We start from the raw sequence: 15,031 nt of genomic DNA, 5'->3' as shown, positions 1-15,031 counted from the left end.
AAAAGAGGAAAACAATGAAATGGGAATACTTCGGAGGGATAGGTATTGTTATCATCCAGACGAGACCTACGGGGTAGAAACAATTAGCCTCCTCGTGCGCCTCGTTGAGTACGAGCTTCCCCCGCTGCAAGTCAGAGAGGCCATGGGTCTCCAATAACCTGCAATAAAAAAGGTCGGCCAAGTTTGGAACCGACACCTCAGACCTCGCTGGGATCTGAAGAGTTTGCACATACTATCGCTTCGCAATAAAACAATTTTCTCTCATCCACTCGCCCTCGGGCTCGCCTGTGGTCACTCGAGGCATTTTCCAGAAATTGGAGAAAATCAGTTGTGAAAGTGAAAATAAAAGTTTGCTTTACCCTTGTTGACTGAAGATATCCCTCCATTTGCCCAGGTCACTGATCTTGTTGGTGATCACATCTAAATCTTGCTCACTGAAGTGATGGTCATGATTTCCCAGCTCCTTGTCCATCTGTGAATTACACATAGCGAGTCAAGCTCTGCTCTTAGTGAGACTGCTGCAGCTCCCAGGACTTGTCCTGGTGTCAGTCAGCCTGACTGCTTATTTAACGCAGCGACACTATCACTGATCAGCTCAACTACGAACCTTAGACTGTCATCAAGATAGCCTTTGGATCCCAGTCCCATTCTCAGATTACTCTAAATAATTCACTACGTGCCAGAACATTGCTCCTCTCCCCTTCAGTCACTGAATAAACAGTGAAGAGAAGGCCAGAGATTTTTTTCATTCACAAAGAGGTATCTGGTCTCAAACGGATAAATAATTTATTGAGTTTGAGCAATGAGTCTTGTAAAATAATGTTACAGTTACATGTTCATTGAATCTCCATGGCGATATATCTGATTGGGGAGTTTTTGGAAGATTTCTACAGCATGTTATTGTTATCAGGAATGAACATAGAACATACAGTGCAGAAGGAGGCCATTCAGCCCATCGAGTCTGCACCGACCCACTTAAAACCTCACTTCCATCCTATCCCCGTAACCCAATAACCCCTCCTAACCTGTTTTGGTCACTAAGGGCAATTTATCATGGCCAATCCATCTAACCTGCACGTCTTTGGACTGTGGGAGGAAACCGGAGCAAACCCACACAGACACGGGGAGAACGTGCAGACTCTGCACAGACAGTTACTCAGCAGGGAATCAAACCTGGGACCCTGGCGCTGTGAAGCCACAGTGCTAATCACTTGTGCTACCGTGCTGCCGTGCTGAAAGAGAGGAAGAACATAAGAACATAAGAACTAGGAGCAGGAGTAGGCCATCTGGCCCCTCGAGCCTGCTCCACCATTCAATGAGATCATGGCTGATCTTTTGTGGACTCAGCTCCACTTTCTGGCCCGAACACCATAACCCTTAATCCATTTATTCTTCAAAAAACTAACTATCTTTATCTTAAAAACATTTAATGAAGGAGCCTCAACTGCTTCACTGGGCAAGGAATGCCATAGATTCACAACCCTTTGGGTGAAGAAGTTCCCCCTAAACTCAGTCCTAAATCTACTTCCCCTTATTTTGAGGCTATGCCCCCTAGTTCTGCTTTCACCCGCCAGTGGAAACAACCTGCCCGCATCTATCCTATCTATTCCCTTCATAATCTTATATGTTTCTATAAGATCCCCCCTCATCCTTCTAAATTACAACGAGTACAGTCCCAGTCTACTCAACCTCTCCTCGTAATCCAACCCCTTCAGCTCTGTGATTAACCTAGTGAATCTCCTCTGCACACCCTCCAGTGCCAGTACGTCCTTTCTCAAGTAAGGAGACCAAAACTGAACACAATACTCCAGGTGTGGCCTCACTAACACCTTATACAATTGCAGCAGAACCTCCCTAGTCTTAAACCCCATCCTTCTAGCAATGAAGGACAAAATTCCATTTGCCTTCTTAATCACCTGTTGCACCTGAAAACCAACTTTTTGCGACTCATGCACTAGCACACCCAGGTCTCTCTGCACAGCAGCATGTTTTAATATTTTATCATTTAAATAATAATCCCTTTTGCTGTTATTCCTACCAAAATGGATAACCTCACATTTGTCAACATTGTATTCCATCTGCCAGACCCTAGCCCATTCACTTAGCCTATCCAAATCCCTCTGCAGACTTCCAGTATCCTCTGCACTTTTTGCTTTACCACTTATCTTAGTGTCGTCTGCAAACTTGGACACATTGCCCTTGGTCCCCAACTCCAAATCATCTATGTAAATTGTGAACAGTTGTGGGCCCAACACTGATCCCTGAGGGACACCACTAGCTACTGATTGCCAACCAGAGAAACACCCATTAATCCCCACTCTTTGCTTTCTATTATTAACCAATCCTCTATCCATGCTACTACTTTCCCCTGAATGCCATGCATCTTTATCTTATGCAACAACCTTTTGTGTGGCACCTTGTCAAAGGCTTTCTGGGAATCCAGATATACCACATCCATTGGCTCCCCGTTATCTACCGCACTGTTAATGTCCTCACAAAATTCCACTAAATTAGTTAGGCACGACCTGCCCTTTATGAACCCATGCTGTGTCTGTCCAATGGGACAATTTCCATCCAGATGCCTCGCTATTTCTTCCTTGATGATAGATTCCAGCATCTTCCCTACTACCGAAGTTAAGCTCACTGGCCTATAATTACCCGCTTTCTGCCTACCTCCTTTTTAAAAAAAAAATATTTTATTGAAAATTTTGGTCAACCATCACAGTACATTGTGTATCCTTTACACAATAATATAACCGTATAAATAACAATGACCTGTTTTATAAACAAAAAATAAATAATATATAACAAAAACGAAAACTAAAACTAAATGGCAACTGCCTTGTCTCAGATAAACACTCTCCAAAAAAATGATTTAACAGTCCAATATACAATTATTTATAGCAACGACCTATACATATTATACATATATATTAACAACCCTGAGAGTCCTTCTGGTTCCTCCCCCCCCCCCCCCCCCCCCCCACCCCCCCTGGGCTGCTGCTGCTGCCTTCTTTTCCATTCCCTCTATCTTTCTGTGAGGTATTCGACGAACGGTTGCCACCGCCTGGTGAACCCTTGAGCCGATCCCCTTAGGACGAACTTAATCCGTTCCAGCTTTATAAACCCTGCCATGTCATTTATCCAGGTCTCCACACCCGGGGGCTTGGCTTCCTTCCACATCAACAGTATCCTGCGCCGGGCTACTAGGGACGCAAAGGCCAAAACATCGGCCTCTCTCGCCTCCTGTACTCCCGGCTCTTGTGCAACCCCAAATATAGCCAACCCCCAGCTTGGTTCGACCTGGACCCCCACTACTTTCGAAAGCACCTTTGTCACCCCCACCCAGAATCCCTGTAGTGCTGGACATGACCAGAACATGTGGGTGTGGTTCGCTGGCCTTCTCGAGCATCTCGCACACCTATCCTCTACCCCCAAAAATTTACTGAGCCGTGCTCCAGTCATATGCGCCCTGTGTAACACCTTAAATTGAATCAGGCTTAGCCTGGCACACGAGGACGATGAGTTTACCCTACTTAGGGCATCCGCCCACAGCCCCTCCTCAATCTCCTCCCCCAGCTCTTCTTCCCATTTCCCTTTCAGCTCATCTACCATAATCTCCCCCTCGTCCCTCATTTCCCTATATATATCTGACACCTTACCGTCCCCCACCCATGTCTTTGAGATCACTCTGTCCTGCACCTCATTCGTCGGGAGCAGCGGGAATTCCCTCACCTGTTGCCTCACAAAAGCCCTCAGTTGCATATACCGGAATGCATTCCCTTGGGGCAACCCATATTTCTCGGCCAGCGCTCCCAGACTTGCGAACTTCCCATCCACAAACAGATCTTTCAGTTGCGTTACTCCTGCTCTTTGCCATATTCCAAATCCCCCATCCATTCTCCCGGGGGCAAACCTATGGTTATTTCTTATCGGGGACCCCACCAAGGCTCCCGTCTTTCCCCTATGCCGTCTCCATTGTCCCCAAATTTTCAAAGTCGCCACCACCACTGGGCTTGTGGTGTATTTCTTCGGTGAGAACGGCAATGGGGCCGTCACCATAGCTTGTAGGCTAGTCCCCCTACAGGACGCCCTCTCCAATCTCTTCCACGCCGCTCCCTCCTCTTCTCCCATCCACTTACTCACCATTGAGATATTGGCGGCCCAGTAGTACTCACTTAGGCTCGGTAGTGCCAGCCCCCCCCTATCCCTACTACGCTGTAAGAATCCCTTCCTCACTCTCGGGGTCTTCCTGGCCCACACAAAATTCATGATACTCTTTTCGATCCTTTTGAAAAAAGCCTTCGTGATCACCACCGGGAGGCACTGAAACACAAAGAGAAATCTCGGGAGGACTACAATTTTAACCGCCTGCACCCTCCCTGCCAGTGACAGGGATACCATGTCCCATCTCTTGAAGTCCTCCTCCATTTGTTCCACCAAACGCGTTAAATTTAACCTATGCAATGTACCCCAATTCTTGGCTATCTGGAGCCCCAAGTAACGAAAGTCCCTCATTACCTTCCTCAGTGGAAAGTCCTCTATTTCTCTGCTCTGCTCCCCTGGATGCACCACAAACAACTCACTTTTCCCCATGTTCAGTTTATATCCTGAGAATTCTCCAAACTCCCGAAGTGTCCGCATTATCTCTGGCATCCCCTCCGCCGGGTCCACTACATATAACAACAAATCATCTGCATACAGAGATACCCGGTGTTCTTCTCCTCCTCTAAGTACTCCCCTCCACTTCCTGGAACCCCTCAATGCTATTGCCAGGGGCTCAATCGCCAGTGCAAACAATAATGGGGACAGAGGGCATCCCTGCCTTGTCCCTCTATGGAGCCGAAAGTATGCAGATCCCCGTCCATTCGTGACCACACTCGCCACTGGGGCCCTATACAACAGCTGCACCCATCCAACATATTCATCTCCAAAACCAAATCTCCTCAGCACCTCCCACAGATAATCCCACTCCACTCTATCAAATGCTTTCTCGGCATCCATCGCCACCACTATCTCCGCTTCCCCCTCTGGTGGGGGCATCATCATTACCCCTAGCAGCCTCCGTATATTCGTATTCAGCTGTCTCCCCTTCACAAACCCAGTTTGGTCCTCATGGACCACCCTCGGGACACAATCCTCTATCCTCATTGCCATTACCTTAGCCAGAATCTTAGCGTCTACATTTAGGAGGGAAATAGGTCTATAGGACCCGCATTGCAGCGGGTCCTTTTCCTTCTTTAGGAGAAGCGATATCGTTGCCTCAGACATAGTCGGGGGCAGCTGTCCCCTTTCCTTTGCCTCATTAAAGGTCCTCATCAGTAGCGGGGCGAGCAAGTCCACATATTTCCTGTAAAATTCAACTGGGAATCCATCCGGTCCCGGAGCCTTCCCCGCCTGCATGCTCCTAATTCCTTTCACTACTTCCTCTATTTCAATCTGTGCTCCCAGTCCCACCCTTTCCTGCTCCTCCACCTTGGGAAATTCCAGCCGGTCCAGAAAGCCCATCATTCTCTCCCTCCCATCCGGGGGTTGAGCTTTGTATAATTTTTTATAAAATGCCGTGAACACTCCATTCACTCTCTCCGCTCCCCGCTCCATCTCTCCTTCCTCATCCCTCACTCCCCCTATTCCCCTCGCTGCTCCCCTTTTCCTCAATTGGTGGGCCAGCAACCTGCTCGCCTTCTCCCCATATTCGTACTGTACACCCTGTGCCTTCCTCCACTGTGCCTCTGCAGTACCCGTTGTCAGCAGGTCAAATTCTACGTGTAGCCTTTGCCTTTCCCTGTACAGTCCCTCCTCCGGTGCCTCCGCATATTGTCTGTCCACCCTCAGAGGTTCTTGCAGCAACCACTCCCGTTCCCTACTCTCCTGCTTTCCTTTATGTGCCCTTATTGATATCAGCTCCCCTCTAACCACTGCCTTCAGCGCCTCCCAGACCACTCCCACCTGGACCTCCCCATTATCATTGAGTTCCAAGTACTTTTCAATGCACCCCCTCACCCTTAGACACACCCCCTCATCTGCCATTAGTCCCATGTCCATTCTCCAGGGTGGGCGCCCTTCTGTTTCCTCCCCTATCTCCAAGTCCACCCAATGTGGAGCGTGATCCGAAATGGCTATAGCCGTATACTCCGTTCCCCTCACCTTCGGGATCAACGCCCTTCCCAAAACAAAAAAGTCTATTCGCGAATAAACTTTGTGGACATAGGAGAAAAACGAAAACTCCTTACTCCTAGGTCTGCTAAATCTCCACGGGTCTACTCCTCCCATCTGCTCCATAAAGTCTTTAAGCACCTTGGCTGCTGCCGGCCTCCTTCCAGTCCTGGACCTCGACCTGTCCAGCCCTGGTTCCAACACCGTATTGAAATCTCCCCCCATTACCAACTTTCCCACCTCTAGGTCCGGGATGCGTCCTAGCATACGCCTCATAAAATTGGCATCATCCCAGTTCGGGGCATATACGTTTACCAAAACCACCGTCTCCCCCTGTAGTTTGCCACTCACCATCACGTATCTGCCCCCGCTATCCGCCACTATAGTCTTTGCCTCAAACATTACCCGCTTCCCCACTAATATAGCCACCCCCCTGTTTTTCGCATCTAGCCCCGAATGGAACACCTGCCCCACCCAACCTTTGCGTAGTCTCACCTGGTCTATCAGTTTCAAGTGCGTTTCCTGTAACATAACCACGTCTGCCTTAAGTTTCTTAAGGTGTGCGAGTACCCGTGCCCTCTTTATCGGCCCGTTCAGCCCTCTCACGTTTCACGTGATCAGCCGGGTTGGGGGGCTTTTTACCCCCCCCCTTGTCGATTAGCCATCCCCTTTTTCCAGCTCCTCACCCGGTTCCCACGCCGCTGTGTCCCCCCCAGGCGGTGCCCCCCCGCCCATCCCACCCCATCCCAGCTCCCCCCTCTCCCCAGCAGCAGCAGCCCAATAGTTCCCCCCTCCCACCCCCCCTCCCACCCCCCCCGCTAGATCCCCCACTAGCGTAGTTACACCCCCCATGTTGCTCCCAGAAGTCAGCAAGCACTGGCCGACCTCGGCTTCCCCCCGTGACCTCGGCTCGCACCGTGCGACGCCCCCTCCTTCCTGCTTCCCTATTCCCGCCATGATTATCATAGCGCGGGAACCAAGCCCGCGCTTCCCCCTTGGCCCCGCCCCCAATGGTCAACGCCCCATCTCCTCCACCTCCTTTCCTCCCCCCACCACCTCCTGTGGAAGAGAGAAAAGTTACCACATCGCAGGATTAATAACATAAAACTCCTCTTTCCCCCCTTTTTACCCCCCTCTTCGCCCCCCATACTCGCCCCACCACTTTGTTTCAAACGTTCTTTTTTTTTAAAAAACCCGCTCATTCCAATTTTTCTTCCACAATAAAAGTCCACGCCTCATCCGCCGTCTCAAAGTAGTGGTGCCTCCCTTGATATGTGACCCACAGTCTTGCCGGTTGCAGCATTCCGAATTTTATCTTCTTTTTGTGAAGCACCGCCTTGGCCCGATTAAAGCTCGCCCTCCTTCTCGCACTCCAGTCTTGGTATACGCGGATCACCGCGTTCTCCCACTTACTGCTCCGAGTTTTCTTTGCCCATCTAAGGACCATCTCTTTGTCCTTAAAACGGAGGAATCTCACCACTATGGCTCTTGGAATTTCTCCTGCTCTCGGTCCTCGCGCCATCACTCGGTATGCTCCCTCCACCTCCAGCGGACCCGCCGGGGCCTCCGCTCCCATTAACGAGTGCAACATCGTGCTCACATATGCCCCGACGTCCGCTCCCTCCGCACCTTCAGGAAGACCAAGAATCCTTAGGTTGTTCCTCCTCGCGTTGTTCTCCAGCGCCTCCAGCCTTTCCACACATCGTTTATGGTGTGCCTCGTGCATCTCCGTCTTCACCACCAGGCCCTGTATGTCGTCCTCATTCTCGGCAGCCTTTGCCTTCACGACCCGAAGCTCTCGCTCCTGGGTCTTTTGCTCCTCCTTTAGCCCTTCGATTGCCTGTAATATCGGGGCCAACAGCTCCTTCTTTATTTCCTTTTTGAGTTCTTCTACGCAGCGTTTCAAAAACTCGTGTTGTTCAGGGCCCCATATTAAACTGCCACCTTCCGACGCCATCTTGGTTTTTGCTTGCCTTCCTTGCCGCTGCTCTAAAGGATCCACCGCAATCCGGCCACCTTCCTCTCCTTTTTTCATCCGTATCCAGGGGGGTTCCCTTCTGGTTCACCGCACAGTACTTTTAGCCGTTAAAATTGCCGTTGGGGCTCTTATTAAGAGCCCAAAAGTCCGTTCCACCGGGAGCTGCCGAAACGTGCGACTCAGCTGGTCATCGCCGCACCCGGAAGCCCCTACCTCCTTTTTTAAACAGTGGTGTCACGTTGACTAATTTCCAATCCGCCGGGACCACCCCAGAGTCTAGTGAATTTTGGTAAATTATCACTAGTGCATTTGCAATTTCCCTAGCCATCTCTTTTACCACTCTGGGATGCATTCTATCAGGTCCAGGAGACTTGTCTACCTTTAGCCCCATTAGCTTGCTCATCACTACCTCCTTGGTGATAACAATCCTCTCAAGGTCCTCACCTGTCATAGCCTCATTTCCATCAGTCACTGGCATGTTATTTGTGTCTTCCACTGTGAAGACCGACCCAAAAAACCTGTTCAGTTCCTCAGCCATTTCCTCATCTCCCATTACTAAATCTCCCTTCTCATCCTCTAAAGGACCAATATTTACCTTAGCCACTCTTTTTTGTTTTATGTATTTGTAGAAACTTTTACTTTCTGTTTTTATATTCTGAACAAGTTTACTCTCATAATCTATCTTACTCTTCTTTATAGCTTTTTTAGTAGCTTTCTGTTGCCCCCTAAAGGTTTCCCAGTCCTCTAGTCTCCCACTGATCTTTGCTACTTTGTATGTTTTTTCCTTCAATTTGATACTCTCCCTTATTTCCTTAGATATCCACGGTCGATTTTCCCTCTTTTTACCGCCCTTTTAGGAGCACAGGTTATTTGGATGGAGGCAGGGTAGGTTCAGTGGGATGGAAAGCAAACAGAAAATTGCATTGCAAAAAGCGATTGTTTTGAAAATAATGGGTGAGGTAAAACAATAAATAAGGAGAAGATTTTCCTCTGTGGTTATATTCCTGGCTAAATTGGATATGCATTTATTTATAGGAACATATGTGATGAATGATAACAGTACGTTAAATGTCATGATCCCTTTAAGACCGGGTTTGGAACCCTGGGGGACTCCGGCTCCGCCCCCCAGGGAGCCATATATAAGGTAATGTTCAGTGGGCAGTGCGCAGTGAGCACACCTCTCGGCAGCTGTCTGGTTCTCTGCTAATTAAAGCCTTTGTATTACCAATCATCTCTCTCGAGTTGTAATTGAGGGTATCTCAACATAGAAGGCAGGGACAGGGGTAAGTCACTAGTCCCTTCAAATCTGCCCCGTTATTCAATAATGTCCTGGCTGCTCTGGATGTAGTCTCAACTCCAACCCACCCTTCCCTCAACACTTGACCCCCTTGTCTATCAAAAACCAGTCCAAACCTTTGCCTTTAATAAATTCAACTGCTCTCTGGGGGAGAGATTGACGATTCTCTGAGAGAAATTAATTCTCCTCCTCTTTGTCTTTAATCCTTAATCTGTGCCCCCGACCCCGATTTCCAGAATAAAAACAAGAGAATGCTGAAAATACTCAGTAGGACCAGCAGCATTTGTGGAGTGAGAGACAGAGTTAACATTTTCAGTCGGTTTGACCCGACGACAGAACCCTGTTGTCTCTGGATGCTCTTCTCATGGTGCTCCGGACGAGGGGAGCAACTCCTCTGCTCCTCTGCCAGTGACCGTGGCTGTGATGACTGAGGGGCGCCTAGTCATGTCGCCGGCCACACCCACCCAGAGCAGAGCCTGCTCAGCTGCTCAGGCCCTGTCAGAGGAGGACAGCCTAGGTCATCTGGGCCAACAAGACAACAGAGTCTGTAATCTGCCTCCAATACTGCTGCCAGTGACTGGTATGTGTGTGTGTGTGGAAGGGTGTTTTGTGGGGGGGGGGTTGCACCAAGACATAGCACTCGCAAATGTAATTTTAAGGCACCGTGAGCACAGGATGTATTTTCAAAAGTGACTCTCACTCATTTCATCAAAGTTTATGTGCAGCACGGTAGCACAAGTGATTAGCACTGTGGCTTCGCAGTGCCAAGGTATCTGCACGTTCTCCCCGTGTCTGCGTGGTTTTCCACCGGGTGCTCCGGTTTCCTCCCTCAGTCCAAAGACGCGCAGGTTAGGTGGATTGGCCATGATAAATTGCCCTTACTGACTAAAAAAGGTTAGGAGGGGTTATTGGGTTACGGGGATCGGGTGGAAATGAGGGCTTTAAGTGGGTCGGTGCAGACTTGATGGGCCGAATGGCCTCCTTCTGCACTGTATGTCCTAATGTTTTGTTTCTGTGCAACTCCGTGTAGCCAAGAAGTTTTGAGCAAGGAGAAAGAGTTTTGACAAGAGACTTCTCTCCAAGTGAGAAGTAGGACCTGCCGCAACACTCGCAAAGAACGAAGAACAAAGAAAAGTACTGAACAGGCCTTTCGGCCCTCCAAGCCTGTGCCGACCTTGCTGTCTGTCTAAACTAAAATCTTCTGCACTTCCGTGGTCCGTATCCCTCTATTCCCATCTTATTCATGCATTTGTCGAGATGCCACTTAAACGTCACTATCTTCCTTGCTCCCACCACCTCCTCCGGCAGCGAGTTCCAGGCAGCCACTACCCTCTGCGTAAAAAAACTTGCCTCGTACATCTCCTCTAAATCTTGCCCCTCTCACCGCAAACCTATGCCCCCTAGTAATTGACCCCTCTACTCTTGGAAAAAGCCTCTGACTATCCACTCTGTCTGTGCCCCTCATAATATTGTAGACCTCTATCAGGTCGCCCCTCAACCTCCGTCGTTCCAGTGAGAACAAACCGAGTTTATTCAACCGCTCCTCATAGCTAATGCCCTCCATACCAGGCAACATCCTGGTAAATCTCCTCGGCACCCTCTCTAAAGCCTCCACATCCTTCTGGTAGTGTGGCGCCCAGAATTGAACACTATACTCCAATTGTGGCCTAACTAAGGTTCTATACAGCTGCAACATGACTTGCCAATTTTTATACTCAATGCCCCGGCCAATGAAGGCAAGCATGCCGTATGCCTTCTTGACTACCTTCTCCACCTGTGTTGCCCCTTTCAGTGACCTGTGGACCTGTACACCTAGATCTCTCTGACTGTCAATACTCTTGAGGGTTCTACCATTCACTGTATATTCCCTACCTGCATTAGACCTTCCAAAATGCATTTACCTCACATTTGTCCAGATTAAACTCCATCTGCCATCTCTCCGCCCAAGTCTCCAAACGATCTAAATCCTGCAGTCCTCATCGCTATCCGCAATTCCACCAACCTTTGTGTCGTCTGCAAACTTACTAATCAAACCAGTTACATTTTCCTCCAAATCATTTATATATACTACAAACAGCAAAGGTCCCAGCACTGATACCTGCGGAATACCACTAGTCACAGCCCTCCAATCAGAAAAGCACCCTTCCATTGCTACTCTCTGCCTTCTATGACCTAGGCAGTTCTGAATCCATCTTGCCAGCTCACCCCTGATCCCGTGTGACTTCACCTTTTGTATCAGTCTGCCATGAGGGACCTTGTCAAAGGCCTTACTGAAGTCCATATAGACAACATCCACAGCCCTACCTACATCAATCATCTTTGTGACCTCCTCGAAAAACTCTATCAAGTTAGTGAGACACGACCTCCTCTTCACAAAACCGTGCTGCCTTTCGCTAATACGTCCATTTGCTTCCAAATGGGAGTAGATCCTGTCTCGAAGAATTCTGTCCAGTAATTTCCCTACCATTGACGTAAGGCTCACCGGCCTGTAGTTCCCTGGATTATCCTTGCTACCCTTCTTAAACAAAGGAACAACATTGGCTATTCTCCAGTCCTCCGGGACATCACCTGAAGACAGTGAGGATCCAAAGATTTCTGTCAAGGCCTCAGCAATTTCCTCTCTAGCCTCCTTCAGTATTCTGGGGTAGATCCCATCAGGCCCTGGGGACTTATCTACCTTAATATTTTTCAAGACGCCCAACACCTCGCCTTTTTGGATCTAAAAGACAGGGCCTATTTCTTATGCAGTGTAAACCGATGACAAGAGAGTTTGGAGGAGACACATCAATCGTACAATGTTTCAAGCTGCTTCACAGATGAATTATCAAACTAAATTTGACACAGAGTCACATAAGAACAAAGAGAAGAAGAACAAAGTACAATGCAGCACTTTCGGCCCTTCAAGCCTGTACTGGTCATGATACAAACCTTTGCCAAATACCCTCAGTACTTCCTAGTGCCGTATCCCTCTATACCCATCCTATCCATGTGTTTGTCAAGATGCCTTTTGAACACCGTTAACCTATTTGCTTCCACAACCTCCCCTGGCAACGCGTTCCAGGCACACACCACCCCCTGCGTAAAAAACCTGCCTTGCACATCTCCTCTAAACTTTGCCCTGGGGACCTCAAATCAATGCCCCCTGGTAACTGACCCCTCCACCCTGGGAAAGAGTGCCTGACCATCCACTCTATCCATGCCCCTCATAATCTTGTAGACCTCTATCAGGTCCACCCCTCAACCTCCGTCTTTCTAATGCAAACAGTCCGAGTCTATTCAGCCTCTCCACATAGCTAACACCCTCCAGACCTGGCAACATCCTGGTAAACCTGCTCTGCACCCTCTCAAAAGCCTCCACATCCTTCTGGTAGTGTGACGACCAGAACTGTGCGCAATATTCCAAGTGCAGCCTTACCACGGTTGTACACAACTGCAGCATGACTTGCCAGTTTTTATACTCGATGCCCCGTCCAATGAAGGCGAGCATTCCGTATGCTTTCTTGACTACCTTGTCCATTTGTGTTGCCACCTTCAAAGATCTGTGGACCTGCATGCCCAGATCTCTCTGACTTTCTATATAGGAGCTGTTCGGACAGGTAAGCGAAGGCTTGGTCAGAGAGGTAGGCCTTAAGGAGCATCAATGACTCCTTGTGATAGCAGCTTCCATGTTCTATCCAGTCTCTGTGTAAAGTGGTTTGTCTTGGGCAGCACGGTGATGCAGTGGTTAGCACTGCTGTCTCACGGTGCCGAGGTCGCAGGTTCAATCCCGGCTCTGGGTTACTCATCATGTTGAGTTTGCACATTCTCCCCGTGTTTGCGTGGGTTTTGCCCCCACAACCCAAAGATGTGCAGGCTAGGTGGATTGGCCACGCAAAATTGCCCCTTCACTGAAAAAAATGAATTGGGTACTCTAAAAAAAATTTTTAAGTGCTTTGTCTTGAATTTTTAATTGTATTTATTTGTGTGTATCTCATATTAATGACCGTAATTTTCAATTTTCTCATAACCAGAAGTAATTTCTCTGACCTTTTCCTTTGGAAACCTGTCAGTATTTGAAGCTCTGCCTTCTCTTTTTCAGAGATGTTGACATTAATGTGGATATTAAAGATCCCCTGATATTATTCAACGCAGCTCGCTCCTGTATTTTAAGCAACTTTCCTCCTTGACAAACACCACAACCAAAATGGATTAGCTGTCCATTCCTGTTTGTTAGACACTGCTAAGTAAGAATTAGCTGCAAAGTTCATCTGCCTCACAGTAACTCTCTGTGATGGTCTAATGTGACAGCGTACCATGTGAGCGTCAGTTATTATAAGACTACTTGATAGTTTGGGAAAATGATTATTCCAAGGCAGGTGATACTTTCTCAATTAGTGTTGCCTCAATAAATCGCAGAACATCAGGTCATTATGAAACTACCCAACATCTGGAGCACACATAGAGCCATTAAACAATTAAAATCTTCCGCAAGAAAAAGTCGGTGATTAATTTAGTGACTGGCTGGTGTTGACTTGTCAACTTGCGTAAACACAAGCTGTCTTTCCCAACCTTAACACCTAGTTCTTCAAACTTTTTGTCAAATTTACCACGCCATTGTGAAAAAAATCACAATCAAATCTCTTTTGAATGAAATGAAAAATGAAAATCGCTTATTGTCACAAGTAGGCTTCAATGAAGTTACTGTGAAAAGCCCCTAGTCGCCACATTCCGGCGCCTGTTCGGGGAGGCTGTTACGGGAATTAAACCATGCTGCTGGCCTGCCTTGGTCTGCTTTCAAAGCCAGCGATTTAGCCCAGTGTGCTAAACAGCCCCTGTATCACTGCAGAGCACCATCTAGATGATTGTGTGATGAAATAGCGATAATTATATTTGTATTAGTGGTCACTAGGGATACGCTATATTTTAAGTTTTAAGTTTAAGTTCAATTTATAATTCTGTGAAAAAAGTAGAAAATACGGGACAATCTGAGCAGTTCTGACAGCATCTGTGGAGAGAGAAGGAAGCTAACGTTCCGAGTCTGGGCGACTCTTTGTCAAAGCTGGAGAGAACTGGAAATACGGTCAGATTTGTACTGCTGTTGGTGGGGAGGGGAGGAGGGATTTGTGGGGCAGTGGGGCTGGATCGGGAGCAAGTGATAAGAAAGGGGGAAACTGATACTTGATTTTATTTTTAAATGTTGCCTGTAAGTCTGGTGGGGGTTTGTTGTATACCCACATTTTAATGAGGTTTTATGACCTTTGATGTGGGGAACTGTGTCAGTGGGTTAGGGAAGTTAAAGAAAACACAAAGTAGAAAAAAACAACTGTGCTGCTGCCGAGCAACAGGAGGCCCACAAAAACAGGGGGAAACCTGGAAGCAGGTGCCAGGGGGAGCTGGGCAGGGGAGCCAATTGCAGAAAGCAGATTTCCCAAAAGAACAGCATAATGTCCCTGAAAGTAGGGGGTGGGACAAGAAAGAAGGTCTGAGGAAGACACTCAACTTAAGGAACAAGAACAGGAATCGGAATAAGGTCCTGTTCAGTGAAGGTAATGTAATGAGCAGAGGAAAAGGCTCTGAATTAAAGAGAAAATGCAGCTGGTAGTAGAATCAAGGCAAAGTGG

General features: G+C 48.1%; 1 protein-coding gene across 1 annotated transcript in view; it reads right to left on the bottom strand.

The window, feature by feature from the left end:
• mindy4b (MINDY family member 4B) overlaps positions 1-15,031 on the bottom strand; it is a 151,435-nt gene that overhangs the window by 108,025 nt on the left and 28,379 nt on the right. The window contains exon 2 of the mRNA XM_072473847.1: positions 360-472. Coding sequence (XP_072329948.1) covers positions 360-472 — 113 coding nt within the window. The remainder of the gene's footprint in view (positions 1-359; positions 473-15,031) is intronic.

This window comes from Scyliorhinus torazame, chromosome 14 (genome assembly GCF_047496885.1).
Source record: "Scyliorhinus torazame isolate Kashiwa2021f chromosome 14, sScyTor2.1, whole genome shotgun sequence".
In the NCBI taxonomy this organism is placed as follows: domain Eukaryota; kingdom Metazoa; phylum Chordata; class Chondrichthyes; order Carcharhiniformes; family Scyliorhinidae; genus Scyliorhinus; species Scyliorhinus torazame.
The sequence above is the reverse complement of the archived record's forward strand: the minus strand, read 5'-3'. Positions and strand labels throughout refer to the sequence as shown.